This window comes from Mycteria americana, chromosome 2 (genome assembly GCF_035582795.1).
Source record: "Mycteria americana isolate JAX WOST 10 ecotype Jacksonville Zoo and Gardens chromosome 2, USCA_MyAme_1.0, whole genome shotgun sequence".
Lineage (NCBI taxonomy): Eukaryota > Metazoa > Chordata > Aves > Ciconiiformes > Ciconiidae > Mycteria > Mycteria americana.
Window position 1 is genome coordinate 130971697 of NC_134366.1, and position 19147 is coordinate 130990843.

The window sequence follows — 19147 nt, forward strand, 5'->3', positions numbered from 1 at the left end:
GAAAAAAAAAATGCTGGCACTTAAAACTGGCAGTGTAGCTATCCATTTAAAACCCTGTATCAGATTACCAATACCATGTGATGTCTTATATAAAGCTGGATAACATTCATGATCAGTTTGTATCCAGTACAAAGCTCCTCATAAATAAATAGGGCTAGAGGCATGTTTTGATGGCAGAGGGCATCATACTGCTCTGTTCTTATTGAAAGATGGCCCTGGTTTAGTAAAGATATGTTTTGTTGGCAAAAAGTCTGCTATCATCTGGTTAAGTGGAAGGATGTTCAGACATGAAGCTGAAGCAAACATTTTAGCTTAATCTTGAAGGCAAGTAATTTACTTTGTAGCATTTCAAGGCTATTTATTTTACAGTAGAGCAGCTTGTTTACCTGGAATCAGTGTGACTCACAAAATCTTGTTAAAATGGTATATTAGGAGGAGGAAAGAGAAAAATTTTAAAAAGAGGAAGAAACAGAGAAAGAGTTAGAAGGAGTTAGAAATATAAGTAGAAGAAGAAATAAGGATTTAAACAAGAGGAATGTTAAAGAATAGGAATATATGAAGTAAACATAAATTTATCTTCCATTTGAACCCTTTAATGGAGCCCTGACTTACTCTGGCCAGCAGTTTCTCTTGCAAATAGCTTCATAGGCATCAGTGGGACAATTTCTGAGAGTTACTGCATTTCTGTGTCAGTAAGAAGTGGACTATATAGTCTTTCAGATGATAACTAACAGAAATGACTACAGAGTAGTCAGAAGGAAGAGAATATACATTCTATAAAAAATACCAGAGAACCGAAAAGAGGGGGTTGTTTTAACCACTGGGAACCTAGCATTAATCAGTCTTTTAATACATTTGCATTTATTTCACACACACACACACACACAAATCTTATTTTTCATGCTATTTCACCCATTATTTTTCTATAATGAAGTTGATTAATTAAAGGAAATTCTAAGTCTTAGACCTTCCCTTCCTTCCTGTTCCCCCCAAATACACCTCTTTTTTCCCCACTAATGAATGGGAAATCGTAGTGCAGCTACTATTTTAAATGGAAGAAACTGTTAATGTGGGAAGATACTACTTAATGTATCTACGAGCAGTGAACACTGCAGCTTTTATAGTCATGCTTCGGGCTGTTCTTTCCCACAGCAACCTGATCAGCTATCTTTTCCTATGTTACACAAACATGGCTAAGTCTTTATCTACAAGTTTAGCCTATGATTTTGTGGAGACACCTTCACTGAATTATCTAGATCCTCATAAAATCTGTCAGTAATATCACAAAGAATCTAACTTTGATGTCAGCTTCAGTTAAGGAAACATTAAGTAGTCACTTATTTTCAAAGTCACATTTCTGGTAATATATATCTACAGCAATGACTGCCTTAAAATTTACCTCATCTGAAAGATATATTTCATTTCAGATTTCTATATTAATTTTACATTTTGCAAGACACTTTCAATATGTACTCTACACTTCCCTAGTCTCTCACATTTTTTTGACTTAGCTTGTTTTACGTGATAGTTTTGCTGTGTAACTGGCTTGCTGTTGTAGCACAGTGAATCAATGACAGAGTACATGACAGCTGAGGATCTGTTTTTCCATTTTCAGCAACCAGTGATAGTGACACTATCCTTAAAAAGGGCTCCTTTGATGTACAAGTTAAAGATGCCTCTGTCACTGCAAGTCAATGGCCAACAGCCATCATTTCTTCATCATTTGTATGTAGGTGTGACATCCTCCATCTGTCTCTGTTGCCAGTTACCAAGCAATCACAGGATTTAGGGAAAACATGTAGGTAGATGGAAGAAAGACGTAAGACCTGTACAAAGGATGGATTACTCTCATCCTCACTGATTGTAGTATTAACTGGTGGAATGGAAATGCAACTAATGGACAGAAGAAAAGGATTCAGGAAAAGGAACCTCACATGTGCTGTGAGGTTCACATGTGAGGCTGTCAACCATGTGAAAAACTGTTTTTCCTACCAGCGGTAGGAAAGACTACCACATATGCCAGCCTACACTACCAGCCTATGAAGACTACCACAAGAACAGACTTTAAAATCAGTTATTGAACTGCTTACTGGGTTTGGCTAAAAAGACTAATCAAGCTCTGTCTATACTAGTTCTTATACAGAAGAACAACTGATTCCAACTAGTTCACAGTCTCCCCTTCCACATTATTCAATCCTGTAACCACAAATTTCCTCAAAGTGCTTTTCTTGCTCAGTACCCAGAGAACACCTCAATAGCACAGGACTCTCTTCATATGCAATATCCTATGTTGTCATTAAAATCAAGTAACACATGTTGTATTTTAATTTAGGACTTCATCCTTGTTAAAAGAAGTCAAAATTAACAGTTAATAATGTCTAATTCTCTTTTTCCTGTAAATTCAATGATGCTCTTACCATTTTACCTAGGCAGCAGCTTGAACTCCCCCCATTAGTGAAGGAGTAAAGTGAACATAGGAGGGTTGTATGTGTACAGTTTGGTTGTAGGCAGGACCCAAGGATATCTAACAAAATAAGAAACAGGACCAATGAAAACTGGAGGTCTTTAAGCAAAAAGACCTTTAATCAAAATAAATGGATATTGCAGGAAATTCTGCAAAAAGCTTTCTACAGATACACTCATTTTACTCTCTTAACATTCATTACTCCAGTATTTGCAGTTTTCTGGCATTTGCTTTTCTTATTTTTCAAATAATTTTACTATAAAATGAACAGGTTTTTATATATTGTCATCTGGATATATTAGTCAGCAAGAAAAAGAAAAAATTACAGGAGAGAAAATAATTTATTTCTAAAATATCAAAAAAATGTCACAAATGACATTGTCTTACACTGTTTATTCATAAATGAAATGCATTTTTTTTTCTTTTAGTTTCAACTAGCAGCAATTATTCAGGATTTAAGTATGCTTCCTGAGTGCACAAACTGAGATTAACTTTTAGAGGAAAGCAGCAGCAGTACTATTTTATATTTGTAAAAAACCTCATATAAGCAACTAGATGTGACCCTTCGAGCTCTATTCTGCCTACTATATTTGATGAATTTATCACTACATCTTTTTATTTAGTGTTCAACATTGAAGATATTCTTTGTTTTCGTAAGGAGTAGATATGAAGTCCGATTCAATTGCAACACAAATGAGACCAAGTTGCTCCTAACATCTAGGTATAAAGCATCAGAAATGCATTAACAATAAAAATCACTTGCAGAGACAGAACAAGGCAATGGCTTTAAATAATATGTGCAGACATATTAGGACAGAAAATTGGTGGAGAAGCAGACAGTTGCAGATCTTCCATCAGTCACTGCTCAGACCCACTGCAGGAGGTGCCAGGTGTGGTTCGCAGTAACCTGCAGCCTCTTTTGCCTGTGGGGCCTTCAGAAGCCACAGGTGATCTAGCAGCAACAAATGGTGTTTCAGCAGACAAAAGGAGCAGCTGGTTTGCCTAATGGATCTTACAATGAATGACACCAGTGGAATCCTCCAGCAGGTTAGGGGTGGTGTGATTGCATCTTTCCAAAGATCAAACGTGCCTAGAGACATTAGGAAGTTAGTGGCTAAATCCATTGGTTGGACCCTGGAAAGTCATGGATAGGGGAAGCCAGTTTATCTGCTTCAAGTATGGAAATCCTCTCTAGAAGAGAACTGATGAAAATCCCAACGGCACTGCCCTATTTCTTGGCAAATGCAGATGATCACAAAGCTAGACAGAAAACTGATCCAGACCTCTGTGGACACTGGCTTTGAACAAGTCTTTTGAAGAGCCTTCTGTGGGACCACAAATGTGGATTTCTCTTCCACCAGAAAACTGATGGATCATTCCTGTAGATCAGACAAATCAGGAAAAGGCTGCAGCTATTAAGAAGTTATGGTAATAGGAAAAAGTAGTAGGTGGAAGGCCTGGCAAAAGGAGCTCCACCATACCAGAGGCCTAACAGGCGAGAATGGCTTCAGTGACAGAAAATGATTGAGGATTCTAGCTAGGCTATGCATCTACACATAATAATATTTGAGTAGAGGGGTCCTGAATCTTCAGTAAGCACATGCAGAGACAGGAGGCTTATGTACAGAAAGCAACTATTCCTGAGCTAGTGTTTGCAGATGACCGCAGTCTCCTGTCTCATGTTCCCAAGGACATGTAGTTACTTATTGGCCAGTTTGGATGTTCTGTGAAGCTCTTTAGACTCACAGTTCCTCTAACAGAAGCGTGAATTCAGTCAAGACCAGATAAGGGTAACTCTCCAGTGTTCACAGATACGTGCAATTCAGGGTAATGAAAAATACCCTTGGTTGTCTGCATTTCAGATGCAACCCTGCAGATGCAAGGGTAGATGATGGTAGTATGGTATATTGGCTTGGCTAGTAATCAGGTAACGTCTAGGGAAGGGATATGATAATGATCCACAAGGGAGGGCCGTCGCATAACACTTGTCTCTGCTCTGCCTCACAGTTGGGAGATTTAGGCTGCATATCCTTGATAGGCATAACCTTGCCATTATGTGCTTCCATCAGCTCAGTCCCCGGGCTCTTCTGTGATTAACTGAATAATTCCATTTTCAGGACATGATACCTAGCTCCGCAGTTCTAGGGCACTGTACATTACTGGCACTGAAGTTACGATAATCACAGCTCAATGGTCATGTAGCTTGTCTACATGATGACACAACCCCTCAGGTCATTATTTGCAGAGGGCTCCAATCAGAAACTCAAACATTACAATAACCTTAAAGCCAATCTTATCATGTCACAAACAGACTTTTTTGGCAGAAGATTACTTCTCTGTCCTGGCAAACTTGGATAATATCTTTATTGTTGTACTGAACTGTGGCTATGAACTCTATAAAGCAAAAGAAAGAAAAGCAAATAAAAAGCAGGCACGCAATAATATCCTGTCTCCTCTGTGATATATCTCTGTACCACCCTCTGCTCTCACCTTAAAATTTATAAAATATCTTTTACAAAAAAGAGATACCAAAGCTTTTATGGTAGTTTGGAGAAAATAGTTCATCATCACACTGACTGGCAGCAGGGAAAAGCAACTTAGAAAACTGCTTTTTCATGGAGTAGGTGAGCAATAATCTATCAGGAACAAATTGTGATACTGCCACAGCAAATGCAGAAAAAAAATTTCAAAACCATCACACAGCTAATTCAAATTGAAGGGTATTAAACAGGATTTGCCCACAACTAGCTTGCACATTTTCTACACTGCATTCTTAAAAATATTCCTTCAAGATGTGCAACTATGAGGCTAAATTGATGAAACTCTTCCAGATATCACAAAAGGAAAGAAAAAAAAAATTGCATGGGGTGTGAAAGATGATTGCCAAACATACTACCATGAGATTTTCAAATTTCAATTATATGTTTTAATATTAAATTCAGGGTTGAAAATATACACATTCCTTCACAAAAATGCCTATCTGGTGTTTCACCATTGCAATTTGGGTACCTGGTCTTCAAAAGTGAGAAGTATTCAACAGAATTAAAGGTGAATGAAAAAGGAATATATTCAAACCATACATGAATATTTGTATATGGACTTCAACATACTTTCTTCTCAAACCCAAGCTCACTCATTTACACATTCTGGATGGATATTTTATAGTTGAAGTTTTTACTGCGAACTAGAAATGCCAAATTTAAAATGGCTGAAAGGAAAAAAAGAATTTTTGCCTTTTTTACTTCTCAGTCATGAATATGCCATCATAATCTCTTTTCTTTTTACTATACATCTTTGTTTCAATATTATAAAGAAGCCTTTTCTAGATATGAAAATATTGTTGATAATTGCTTTTTTTATTTATGAAATGATAAATTCTCCCTCCCAGGTCTTCATTCTCATTCTGCAGAAATCTGATTGGCAGCCACCCCAGAAACTATCCCTGTTAGAATCCCGCCGTATGATATAAAATATGCTTCCTTTCATCATGATCATGTTAATATGAGCACAGAATGCATAGTCTTGCTATGTAGTGTGAGAAGTTATATAGGTGATCTGTCTTTCCATAGAGGGTTTACAAGGGCATGATTACTTTCTATAGAAATATTTTAAAATCCTTTTTAACTGTTAGGATTATATACGTTGACGGTGAGGAAAGGGCGCTTTAGATTCTCAAATGTCTGTTTGAAATTTGCCACTAATTTGATGTGACTACAGCTAAACTGCGAGGTTCATTTCATGCATTTCTGTAATAGGCACAAAAATTTAAGAGAGGCAACCTCATGATTTCATGACATAAATGAACAATACTAAATTGTTCTTTGTTATCATGATATCATGTCTGTCGATTCTTAGGTTCACAAGTCTTCAAAAAACTTAAAAATTGCCAGTGCCTAAGTGTTGCATACTTTTCTATTTGCTTAGCATTTGTTTCGCTGTTGTACTGACATAGAAGGCAACATTTCTTGTGCAATAGTAGCCTGTCCTTTTTCCCACACCCGCCGCACAACGCTGATGAAGTCAGCGGGAATGGGATGTGCCACACAGCTCCAGGCTGCCAGCCATGGGCCAGAAGGCTCCTACAGCCGGGGCTCCATTTATTACACCCTATTTTACAGGAGGCACCGCTTTGCTGGGAACAACTTCCGTTTCCAGTAGAGCGGGAGCTCAGGTACCATGAGATGCGACATTTTTCAGAGGAAACAGTTCTCCTTTTTATCAAGCATCTTGATACTAGCAAACAAAGCTAGGAAGCTTGTTCCAAAATGAAGCTCGCAGGCTGAGAGGAGAGGAAGAGCATTTACAATATGGAATTGATCCATTTTAAGCGTTCTAGTTGGCAAATGTGTTAGAGAAAAAAGAAAAAAAAAAAAAGATTAGCGTCTGCAACAGATAATCTGGCATGAATCAAGAACAATATTTTGTAGGTGGGCCCAGCACAAAGCAAGGTCCATTAGGCTCAAAGGATACTGCAACAGAACAATGGAAGCAGACAGGAAGTCTGCACTAATAAATATGCCCATTGGGCCAGTGCCACTGCCTAGCATGGCATAGATACATACAGAAGGATTATACACTAAATGGTGCAAACACAGTCCAGTCCATCTGTCATAAACATTAAGTCCAAAGGCCACAGGTGCAGATGGCACTAAAAAGTAAAAATTACACCCAGACAGAGACCACTTCATGTAATATGGAGAAGAAAAAACCCCAGCAAAACAAAACAAAACAAAAAAAAATCCAGTGATTTGTTTCCAATCAATAAATGTTCTCAGAATGTCCTTGGCAATCTCTGCTTCTTCCTTTCCCTCTGTCATTGTACATGCGTACCATACATTTTATTTCACAAAAGTACTTTGAGCATTCAGGACCATTTTTTATTCAGTTAAATAAATCTACTTGATATTTGGGCAAAAAGGCAAATAAATTAAAGTAAGATTCAGTCCCTCATTCTAGCGTGTTGAGAATAGGATGTGTTTTCCCTTTGGAGATGGAATCTGTCAGGCTCCAGGTATGCCTTGTTTGAGGAATGTTCCCATACTAAAAAGCTTAATAAGGAGAATGTGCTTCTCTCTCTCATAGTCCAGGTAAACAGAAAGGAAAGTTGCATCCCGTTAAGTTCCAAAAAGAAGCAAAGAATTTGTGCTCTTTAGTCATTTTACATAACGCTTGTACATGACACTGATTTCTCATACTGAAATATCTTTAATATGTTCACTGTATCTCTGTAGATTATGTACATAACGATGGCTACACACCACAGAAAACACCTTGTAGAAGGGTTTAATCTGCCAGTTTTCTTCTTTCTCAGTCACCACAGGCTAGTAACCAAATATCCAGGGCTAAGTGGGAGCAGACCACCAAAAAAGCCTCTAATAACAGTCCATCCAAGTGAAATGAGTCCCCAGATAAAACACTGGCACTCCAAGATTTTATCTTTAGTTACCAAATCAACTGTATCTCAAACCTGTGGAAATAAAAATTTTAAGTTTGCCCTTTTTCAGCCATTCTTTAATGCACTAGTAGAACTTGTACAAACACTTCTCAGGTTGTCAGCTGATTAAATGAAGGATGCCACTTCTTTAGCAACACTTACAAAAGAGTTTTGAAACTATAACCAAATGCAATACATCTTTGACGGAGCGTTGGATAGTGTTAGATCCCCGGTTTAACAAAGAAACAAAAGCCATCCAAGAATATCATCATATTCCAACTGTAGAATTCCATTGAAATTCTTGGCAACCCTAGTGTTGTTTCAGAAACAGAAGTAGTTTTATTCATACAAAAATCTCTAGAACTTTTTTTCACTACAAGAACAAGCATTATCTTTTCATCTTTAGTCAGCATTGTCCATTGTGCCTCATTCACTCTGCTCATGAAATCTGAGCTCCAGAAATCACTGAATAAACCTCATGCCTTTGTGATAGCACTAGCCATAAGATTATATAAACAGGTGAATAGGATGTGCTGCATTTCCTCTTTCTTCTGGACAGATTTTTTGTAACTGGGCAGCAGACGCTATAATCACAGAAATAATTACGCACACTATTTCTTCATTGTACTTGCAGCCAAGTACTGCAAAGATTTAATAATACAGAAATGAGTCAACTGAATGTTATTTCCAAAATACTAAAGAATCATTCAAAAACCCCAAGTTCTACAGTTTTTAAGAGGTACATACCCACTAAGCAAGGGTTTGAGTATGATCTCTACAAGAGATAACAATGGGCAGCATCAATCTCATTTTCCTAAAGTCTCAAATTAAAAACATTTAAGAAAGTGGTTTGTTTGGTTTTTTAAAAAGATCAAAAAGTGTAAACAGTGATTTTGAAGACCTGTTTCTTTAGCTAATACCAGAGGATTATAGTATTCCAGTTGTGATTTTTGCCTTCCAGCTGTGGTGGGGTCCTGTCTCATAATCAGAGCACATTCCCATTTGATTAACAGATGACTACCTGAAGGCATCTGGTTTAGCTATGGACTAGAACTAGGGACCTTTCCAGCATCCAGTTTCCAAGTGTTTATTCCCACCCTGATGCTGCATCGATAGCTGTGACTTCAGCTGCTCCTACTTGCTGTGCTTCCCGCTGTCCTCAGTGACCAGGAACAATGAGAAGAAAGCTTACTCTCTCATTGACCAGGTCTGCCTGTGCAACTGTGGGCAGATGAGACCTTGCTCTGCCATATATCAAACCAGCCAACTTTCATACAACCACCACAGGAATAAATAAATGTGACACTATACCCAGCCTTGCAGCAAAGCTTACTTATCACATGGTCACTTTGGTGACACCTGCTCACTCAATGTTAGATTATTCTTTTTTTATTAGCTTGGAACTTAGGCAGAGTTTGCTCCCATTTCCATTCATGCACTGTAACTCCCAAGTAGCCCTGACAGACAGGTTCCTGTGCTAGGATGTATGGAAGGAACCTAAAGAGGTTTCAACCATCCACCACTAGCCGTCATCACCCATGCTGTTATCTCCTATTCCGTTCACCACAATAGTGGCAACACACGTGGTCCTAACTGCTCTGAGCTCCTCCAAAGCTGCTGTATTGTGTTCTGCAGATCTGCATCATGGTATCACCACTGCCTTGTGATCTGAAGCAGGGAGGATCAGGAATGACTGAACACATCAGAGGGAACGTGCACTCACTTCTATTCATTTCCAGGCTGCATCCTGTCCTAGATGCAATGCTAACTGGTGATCACATAGTCATGGAAATCACATATGTAGAGTCCTGAAGTATGGCTGTCCCACTACCCTGTTAATTTTTAAATTCAATGTTTAAAACAGAAAAGTCATATAAATGTGTTACTATTTTTCTGAAAGTGAAGATGCTACATAGTTACACCAATTACTATTAAATTCATTGGTTTACTACCTACCTTTTCTGTTACTGTAGACCAATAGCATCAACTAAGGATGATGCTATTGGTGCTAGGGCTCAGGAAAGCAACGAGGCTGCTGCCTGGGCCCTGCCTGGAGTTAAAGCTAGCTGAACAGGACATGCTAACACTACCCATGCAAACTTGAACAGAAAATGAGAAACTATTGAGAGATAACAAAGTGAGAAGCTAATAAACTTTATAGAAAGTGCAGTGAAGAATGGCTGGATTTCACAGGCAGTTGAGAGAGAATTATGTGATCAATGGCCAGACTTCACAGATAGTTGAAGGGGAGCACTGGGGACCTTCTGGTGAGTACAGTCATGCAAGGCCAACAGTGCCCAGGCAACTGTAGCAGAAATTCCATGCAAGGCCACAAGTACATCAGCAATGGTATCAGAAATACTGGACTGGCAAAGAGATATAGCAAAGCTGGGACCAGTGCGGAGAAAGAAATTGGGGCAGGCTTTTTTGGGGGAGGAGACTGAACAAGAAAGAGTTAACCAGAGAGGTGAAAAGGAACATCAAAAGGTAGAAAAGGAAAAAGCTAAGAAATAGAAAAAGTGATTAAAAGATATGCAAGTCCTGTGAGCAGTGCTGACTGCTGGGTAGTCCTGCATTTGATCAGCACAGCCTGAGTCAGGACAACAAACCAAACTTGTAAACATACAATGCATATATCAAACTTGCTTCTGCAATCAGGAGGAAGCGAGTGGGGGAGAGGTGCTTTCCCTGGCCTAACAGGAGAACATCTGGATGGGACAGATTGAACATTCTGGTACCACTCTGTTGGTGTCCATTCCAGGGCTGCTCACACTGGTATCTTCCCAGCCGCTTCCTAATATCTTCCAGAGTATAAATCCATACAGCACAAGATTGATTACAATGTATTCCACATTCCCAAGTAGAGTATTTTCTACCAATGACCCAAGACAGCTCATGAACCCTTTCCTTTTCCTTTTAGCCCCCTGTCCTCACTGTTAGTCATGTTGATTTGGCATAAGGAAAAGATAGGCTTACAAATATCTGCTAATCACTCCCTTTGTTCTACTCTACTGCATCGGATTTATAATGACTTCCTTGACACAATTCTTTCTTCTTAAGCAAAAATATCCACATCAAATTTCAGGGTCAAAGAATAAAAACAAGGCATAAGCACCATCAAATCAAACCAAGGCACAGTTCAGAATCCATAGGCCATCGGTTCCCTACCAACAGCGTTCTCCATCCTGGCCAAACACCTGTACTCAGTAAATTTCCGACATCCCAGGAGCAATGGCAAAGACTGCTCTGCAGGAAGAATCATCCCAGCAGCTTGAGACCTAGATAAACCATCAGGTTACATCTGGAATGCAAATTTTTTTATATTTTCCATTATTACCCATGTGAAAACAATACTTTGCCCTTACAAAGTAGTGCAGCACTACATGTACTGCCTAACTGCAAGTGAATCTCTTGCAACATTTAGACATTCATTAGAGCTCCTTAACAACCCAAGCTCACCTGATGCATGGGAATGGGTGAGCTTCCTTAGGAGACAGGAGGCACTATTCACTTACAAGGAAAATGTTGTTTCAAAGGTGCAACACTATTATTTTCTCAGGATTGCTCTGCCTAAACATGATTTTTTTTCCTGTAGGCATCTCTTCTCCAGATTAAACTAGCCCTGCTTTCTTGGAGTCTCTTCACAGGGCATATGCTCCTGCCTCCAGCCACCTTGGTAGCTCTCCACTGAACTTGCTGCAGTTGATCAACATCTGTCTTGTATGGGGGTACCCAAAACTGGATGCAATGTTCTAGATGTGGCCTAATTAGTACCAAGTAAAGGGAAATAACATCTTCCTTTGATCTACTAGCTATTCTAATGTTGATACAGTCCAGTGCTTTGTTAGTCTTCATCACTGTCAGCATACAACATTTAACCCACTGTCCACCAAGACACTTATGAGGTTATTAAACAGGATGGGTTTCTGGACAGTCCCCTGAGGAACTCAGGCATCAAGACAGAGTATGAACCATTAGCCACTACCCTTTGAGTCTGATGATCCATCCAGTTTTCTACTCATCTAGTAGTCCATCCATCTATTCCATAACAACCCTGCTTGAATATGAGGATGTTGTGGGAGATTGTGCTGAAAACCTTGCTAAAGTCAAAGCAGATGACATCCCCTGCTCCTCTTAACCATGAAACCAGTCAATCCAGTCATCTCGTCATAGAATGCAATCCGGTTGGTCAAGAGTTAAAATCCATGCTACTCCAAATCAGCTTTTTGCAAGAGAACTTGGTATAAGCATACCAGGTATAAGCATACCAGGTATAAGCATTCACATTCTCTGTGGTCATCTTTGCCACCAACATTAAGCTACCAGAATATCTTTACTCATACATTTTCTCTGAAGTAGTATAAATCTGCTAGCAAAATGGAGTATTTTTGACACATGCAATCACATGATTAACACTTCTATAGGAGCACTACTAATAAAATTATTACAGAGAAAAATAGATAAAATATTTCTGTGAGTCAGGTTCATGGGAAATGACATGTGTTTCTGCTTCATGCCGTTTAAAGCCACAGTTAGTATTTTTTAATATTTTTATCCATATTCCATGTAATTTTAATTAAACATTTTCTTAAGTTTAACATCTTAATTCCTGGAACAAAATTAATGTCAATATGAACTTTTTGAGATCATAAAAATATTAATAAGCTCCCAAGTAGTATTTTCCTGCATAAATTTCATAATGTTCTGTATATATTCATATACATATATATACATAAAATATGAGTGTATTGATAAAAATACAATATATATAAACATAGATAAAAAGTTTTCGGAAAGACACATTTCTTTTTCTGGTCCAACAAAAAAACCTCAAAGAATAGTCAAATAATGTGGTCAATTAACATTGCTATTCATTGTATTTTTACATTGTTGGGAAAACCTAATGCATACAATTGAAATTGAGATTTGCCCTTAAGGTACAAAAGGAAAAAATAAGACTATGTACTTGTTAAATATTTTCTATTCTGTGAAGCCTATTCTTAATATCCCCTTGCAGTATATTGAGTAATCACAAACATACACTACAGAAGATCTTTTTGATGTATTACAATTTGTTCATAAAAGAGTTATTCTGTAGAGTAGAGCCAAACATAAGATTCGCTTTTAGAAGAGACTTATTAAAAACATAAAGGTCTTCAGAAATGACTTTGCTTGTAAACATAATCATGAATATGTACCACAAAAACGGAATTCACATTTATTTGGTTTACAGCTAAAGTGATAGTGCGGATATTGACCTCTTAGAAATACATAGGTATAAGAGAAATAATCAGAGACATTTTCTATGAAAAAGAAGTGATTTTCAGAGTTTCTAGAAAGCCTTAACTCCACCTATACCTCAGGTTTAATGTTGACATTATAAAGGCTACAGGTCCTCAGCCTCAGGCCACCCTATACAACCATTTTTTTTCTGTTACTGGGATATGTAAGACACTCAAGACTTGGGTTCAGCATCCTTTGATTTCAGTAGGAGGTAAAGAATATCAAAGAGAGACTGGAGTTTAAAGTCTATTCCTGACATATGAGAAAGTGAGGAAATTAAAAAGAAAACCCTAGTATTGACTTGATCTACACAGTGAAACAGACAGGTAACATTCCCAAGAGAACTCCAGGATAAAGTGAAAAAAAACCAAAAACCCAGCTATACCATCCAATCTAATATAGTCAGGGAAAGCACCATTTATGATCCCTTAAGCACCTTAGAAGCAAAGTTGCTTCCATAGATATGCTTCACTAAAATGGTAGAACCACCAAAAATGAAACTGTTATATTGACGTTTTCTTGTGATATAAAGTACATTTCCCAGAATTATACTAATTCCTTAGGCTGTCCTTTTATTCCTGAAATGGGTGAAAAATCTATCTTTTTTCTCCCTGTGGAATGTTTGAAATTACAATTTATTTGCCTACATTTATCATTGTAATTTATTTGCTCTAATTTATTTTAGGTTATTTTGCAACCTGCAGGTTGATAACATAATTACAGTTAAGGAACCTTAATTTATTCAATTGCTGGTGCAAATGCCACAGTTTCCTTGTTTATATGAAGAGATTTTCACTAGTGCCACTATCTCAATTACTGATCACCACTGACTGACTTAGTACTATTCCCATCTGGACAGAAGCCCACAGTTTTTTGATACATGATTAAACAGAACACACAGCTTTATAGTTAAATGACAGATGCCTCCATATCAGGTAATGCAAAAATGTTGGAAGTCACCCCTGTACACACATACACTAAGAATGGAGAAATTCCCCTGACTTAAACAAACATAAAACCTAGCTATACAGTGGTAGGATAATTTAACTATGCATAGCTGCTTTACAGGGAAGAATTTTTAAAAAACAGCAAACATAAATCAAAGACATCAGAAAAGAGGGACAAAATGAGAATATAATGTTCTATACTTGTAAGAATGTATGAATGTATGAATGCAATACCACAATCAAGGAAATATCAAACATTAATATACCAAGAAACTGAGAACTTCAGTGATAAGATAGACCTTTTGTTCCTTAATCACGAACAGCTCTGCTGTAATCTTCTATCTTTGGTCTGGATACAGATAAGAATAGCAAACTTCTAGCCTAATATTATACTTGATTGAACTACACATTTCCAGCAACATTATTTTGGTCCCTGTATTTTGGGGGTTTATATCCCATATGTTACAGAAAAAAAGCAGACCAGATGTTCATGAAATTTAACATGTAAACAAACTTAATTGAAGCAATAGAAATACTTGGACTTTTGGACTTCAACAGTGACTGGCTAAAACCAGAATATTTAGTATTATAAGAACCACCTTAACTTCAAACTTTGCACTGCTTTTCAGGTAAAGCATTTGAGGAGGAGGGCTCCCTCCCAACAACAACTAATGAAGAAAATCAGTTACTGTAAATGTGCAGTCCTGCTGTGGCTCAGCAAAATGCAACTTCTCACACCATTTTTCCCCAACAAAAAATGAGAGAGATGCGAAAAAGGTAATAGCGAAATATTGTGTGCCAAAATGGTGTGGACATCAGAAGTTTGCCTGGGGAAAGAAGGTGGATTTGACTTTCAGATTCAAACCTATTTTCTCAAAACACAGTCAAAGCCAAGAGTGAAATCAGTTCTAGAAGTTGTTTTTCCACTTCCCTTTAAATGAAGAAGAACTGAACTGAATTGTATATGATTGAATCCAAGCCTTTGGTAAGAAATTTGGACTCAAAATGGAAATTGTTATGAAAGAAATGAGATTATTTCTAAGTTTCCTTTGCCTCAGGGAAAAAAAAAAATGTTGAAACAAGCTTGTAGAGCTCCTGGTCTCATCACTGATTCAAACATCAAGACTTCCATTGACTTTGCCAAAACCAGGATTTTACATTTTAAGATCTGTGATGTGATGTTACAGTGACAAAAGTGTGGAAAAAACATATCACGGGTCAGATATGCAACAGCAGTTCATGACATCTCTGTGTCCTTCCTACCTTAGTTTATACTGTTGATGGCTGTTACGGTTATCAGGGTATCCCTCCCCTGCACTAATCTTCTCCTGCAGCCTGTTGAACTGCGTTCACACTTATGCCATCTGACTGTAACGGCACACAAAACAAGTGCCTGTGTTAAAGAGTTGCGGAGTCTCTGTCTAGTACTTGTCACTTTTAAGTGCACGATAAAACACATTAAAAAAAGTATGGTTTCCAATGCCTCCATAATCAATTTAAAGAAGAGCATGAAAGGTAAGCAGAACAAGTGAAGACTATTTTCAAAAATTTTCCCCATTTGTATAGTTCTATTCTCTCGGAATGTATTGGGAAATTTCTCCCTAAGCTCATAGGCAGCAGATGTAGCCAGTACTGAAATCAAAATAGAACATACCATCTTTACCTGGTGATAAATTTTTTTGGTAATTCTTTAATATTCAACAATTACCATTTAATAGCAAGGTAGTTTTCAAAGTACTTAGTTAAAGTGCAAGGAAACAGAATGGGGACGAGCAGGTTGCTCTTTCTAGATCCACAGAAAGCAGCTTGAACAGAAGCTTTTCAGAGATGAGCTTTTGCAGCTAGTATATGTTGAAGGATCTTTTAATACACAGACTATACATGGTGATTCTTTTCCTTGCTTTAAATCACAAAAGGAAACCACGAGCAAACAATGGCTTTAAAAAGTGAAACAAAAGATAATTCAACTTTATATACAGAGTCTGTCTGCCTCTCCCTCTCTCTCTCTCTGTATATATGTGTATATACACAAAGAAAAGACCTTTAAAACAACGCTTAATGATAATTATCCAAACTTGTTACCTAAAATGAGAAAAATTCTTCTGTTACTTTACCTTAAAATATGTGAAAACTTGGTTCCTAAAAGTTATCCTTTTTCTCCTAATTTTTTGCAACATAACCATCGACTAGATGCATTTGTCACCGCAATATATGTAACAAGCATTACACACTGGTTTCAGTAATGATTCCACAAAATAAGGTCTCCAGCATCTCTCTGCAAGCTATAACATGCTACAAAATACATGTTGTTGCTTAAATTACTCTGTTTAAGCAGTCTGTCATTATCATATTATCCCAAGTATTTTTAATCTATCTTTCAAAGAGGACAGGAATATTGACTGTAAGCCACTGTAAGCCTTTACCACATTTTATAGTAAAAGTTAAAGATCGAAAGCAGAGCATAAATACACAAAGCTTTGGCACTCCACTTCCATTTCAGCACTCTGTACTGACCTCTGCTGGTTTATCCATCGTAGCTTTCATAAATATTAAACAGTACGTTTATTGAACTTTTGCTCTCTCTTGTTCAAATTCAGGGATAAAGTAAACTGTATCCCACCCTGTCAACTTCTCCCTGACTGAAGGTCAAAAAGCAATCAAGCTTCCAACTATTGGTGGCAGTTTACCTGTAGTGGGTGAGAGACTATGAAAAATCATCACTTAAAAAAACCCTAACAGTACATACACAGCTGTAGAAAGATCTCGAAATCAGAAAACTCCATCTTAACACTTTGACTGTATGTTTTATGACTGAATAATTTATCACATTTGATTTATTCAACTGCTGTTTCATGTCTGCGTCATTCGCTGTTTGGTATATAAAATCTGGTTTGGTATTGTACAATACCCAGCATCTGACCCATGATGAGGACCAGAAACATTACTGCAACACAAATACCAAAGATGTGAATATCAATTCATCATCTTCAATCATCCCCATTTGACAGACCTCTGCTTCAGAGAACATGCTTGTCTCTAGAAGCTTCTTCAGAAGAAATGTTTGCTCTAATTAGGACAGAGCTGGCAGCTTATCTACCACATGCTAGTGGATCAAAGTACAGTAGCAAGTTTGACATTATAAAAGTATCACTGTAAATGCTTTGCCAAACTAAAGTCATTACCCTGTCTTACTGGGAGCAGTGACGCGCTCATTGCATCTTTTATACTACTAAATGAAGTTCAACCCATCCACTTTCTAACTGATCACAAGAAAAAACAAATCTCTGGTTCTTTATCTGCCCTAAAGTAAAAAGCAACTCCAGTTAGTCATAAGTAAATGAGCAAACTTTCCATCCTCATTTACCAAAGAACTCTTTCATTGTCAGCAGCACTCAAAACTTTCCAATTTTAAAGGCCTATTTTTAGAATTCTTTGTTATGCAAGTCTTTAAGTATGAATAACAGTTTTACATATTGTGAGAACTTCATTTCCTCTCACTGCTCTATCAGTGACTCCAAACAATTTTTTTTTTGTTTTGTGTAAGTCACCTGTACTGGCTGGAAAATAACAATTGTTGACCACAGAAACAATGAAGCTTTGTTGTTCTGTTGGTATACATAGTAAAGCAGATCACATACTGTTAATTCACTTTCAGAACAGCAAGATGTCTATTATGCATGAAGCTATTTTGTGCAATAATGCATTTTTCTTTCATTTTTCATAACAACCTCTGTAGATCGTGAACATAAACAAATCAGATCATTCAGCACGGATCTATGATATTTTTATACTGTATAAATAAATATCTGAACTACATCTGTGTGTTTTGTTGGGTTTTTTTTAAATCATCTCCCCCTGCCTTTCTGAACACTCAGATTCCTCTCTCTTCCTTTCCTGCTGCTGAACCTTGCATCACTACATCCTAATGCTGTCAGTGCTTAGAACCATGAGCAACATGCTAAAGGAACCCTGAAGAGCCGCTAGCAAGCAGGGCTTTCCCCCACCGCAGCAGAGGTGCCGGGTCTCCCCGCCGCCAGCAGCCGCGTTTCCCCGGCACTGACCGGGGAAGGAGGAGGAGGAGCAGAGGGAGGAGAGGGGGTGCCCGCACAGCCCCGCATCCCCCAGGGTACCACAGCCCCCTTTGCTCTGCGCCCGGGCAAAACTATAAGCGGCGGCCCCAGTTTTAGTGCCTGCGATGAAAACCCACACGTGATCTTACCCAGAAAATGCACTGATACTGGTTTGGGGTTTTTTTCCTTCTTACCTTTACCTAGCGATTGAGTACGGGTGTCCAGAAGGTCGCTGTCGCCTGGTCTTGCTGGGTTTGCCACCGCTCCGATTCTCGCACTGCTGCTTCTAGGACTTGGATGAACAACTGGATCTGATCTGCTTATTCTGTTCTGTGTTAGAAAGAAAACATTTTGATGTTCTGTCACTAGAACTGGGCCTTTGCTCAACACATTAGAGCAAGTACATAATCGTTCTGAGATTTGCAAATCAGCGTCTTTTTCCGTAAGTGGGAAATAGAAAATCTTATTAAGACTTCCTATAACTTACGAAGGACTGAAAGGCATTGATTTTCACTGAACAAGGTGTTGACTGGATCACTGTGAAACAATCTTCTTTCCAAGAGGCATTTTAAAGCAGTACTTTTGGTCAGTTCTGTGCAAAATATTCCACAACAGCCCCAATAACTTTTTTCCTTACCTCTGGTATCCCAGTGAGGTCACATTCTGTTAAAAACATCCTGTCAAGCTTGGTACAAAAGGGCTCCAAAGAATCAGAATGCAGAAGCTATGCAACTTGCTGACTAACTTTGCTCTGTGTTATTTACCAACCACACAAAGAAAATGCTGTCTATTCAAAACACAGTTCAAAACTCTCTTCACAGAAAGTGAGTGAACAAACAGTCCCATGTCCGATGCTGTAGTCACATCTCCCATGAGGCCCGGTGATAGCTCTGGGGCATGGGACGGAGTGACACCACCAGCAGTCACTACAAGGCACTTTTGTAAACAA

General features: G+C 38.1%; 1 protein-coding gene across 2 annotated transcripts in view; it reads right to left on the minus strand.

Moving 5' to 3' along the window:
• ST18 (ST18 C2H2C-type zinc finger transcription factor) overlaps positions 1 to 18874 on the minus strand; it is a 167720-nt gene extending 148846 nt beyond the window's left edge. The window contains exons 1-2 of one of the 2 annotated variants that reach the window (XM_075495704.1): positions 18836 to 18874; positions 18393 to 18528 (exon numbers count right to left, since the gene is read on the minus strand). In XM_075495704.1, the coding sequence (XP_075351819.1) occupies positions 18393 to 18528; positions 18836 to 18874 (175 nt within the window). Of the gene's footprint in view, positions 1 to 18392; positions 18529 to 18685; positions 18728 to 18835 lie in introns of those variants that run through there. The other variant, XM_075495705.1, reaches the window with a different exon arrangement.
• Positions 18875 to 19147: the final 273 nt, after the last annotated feature.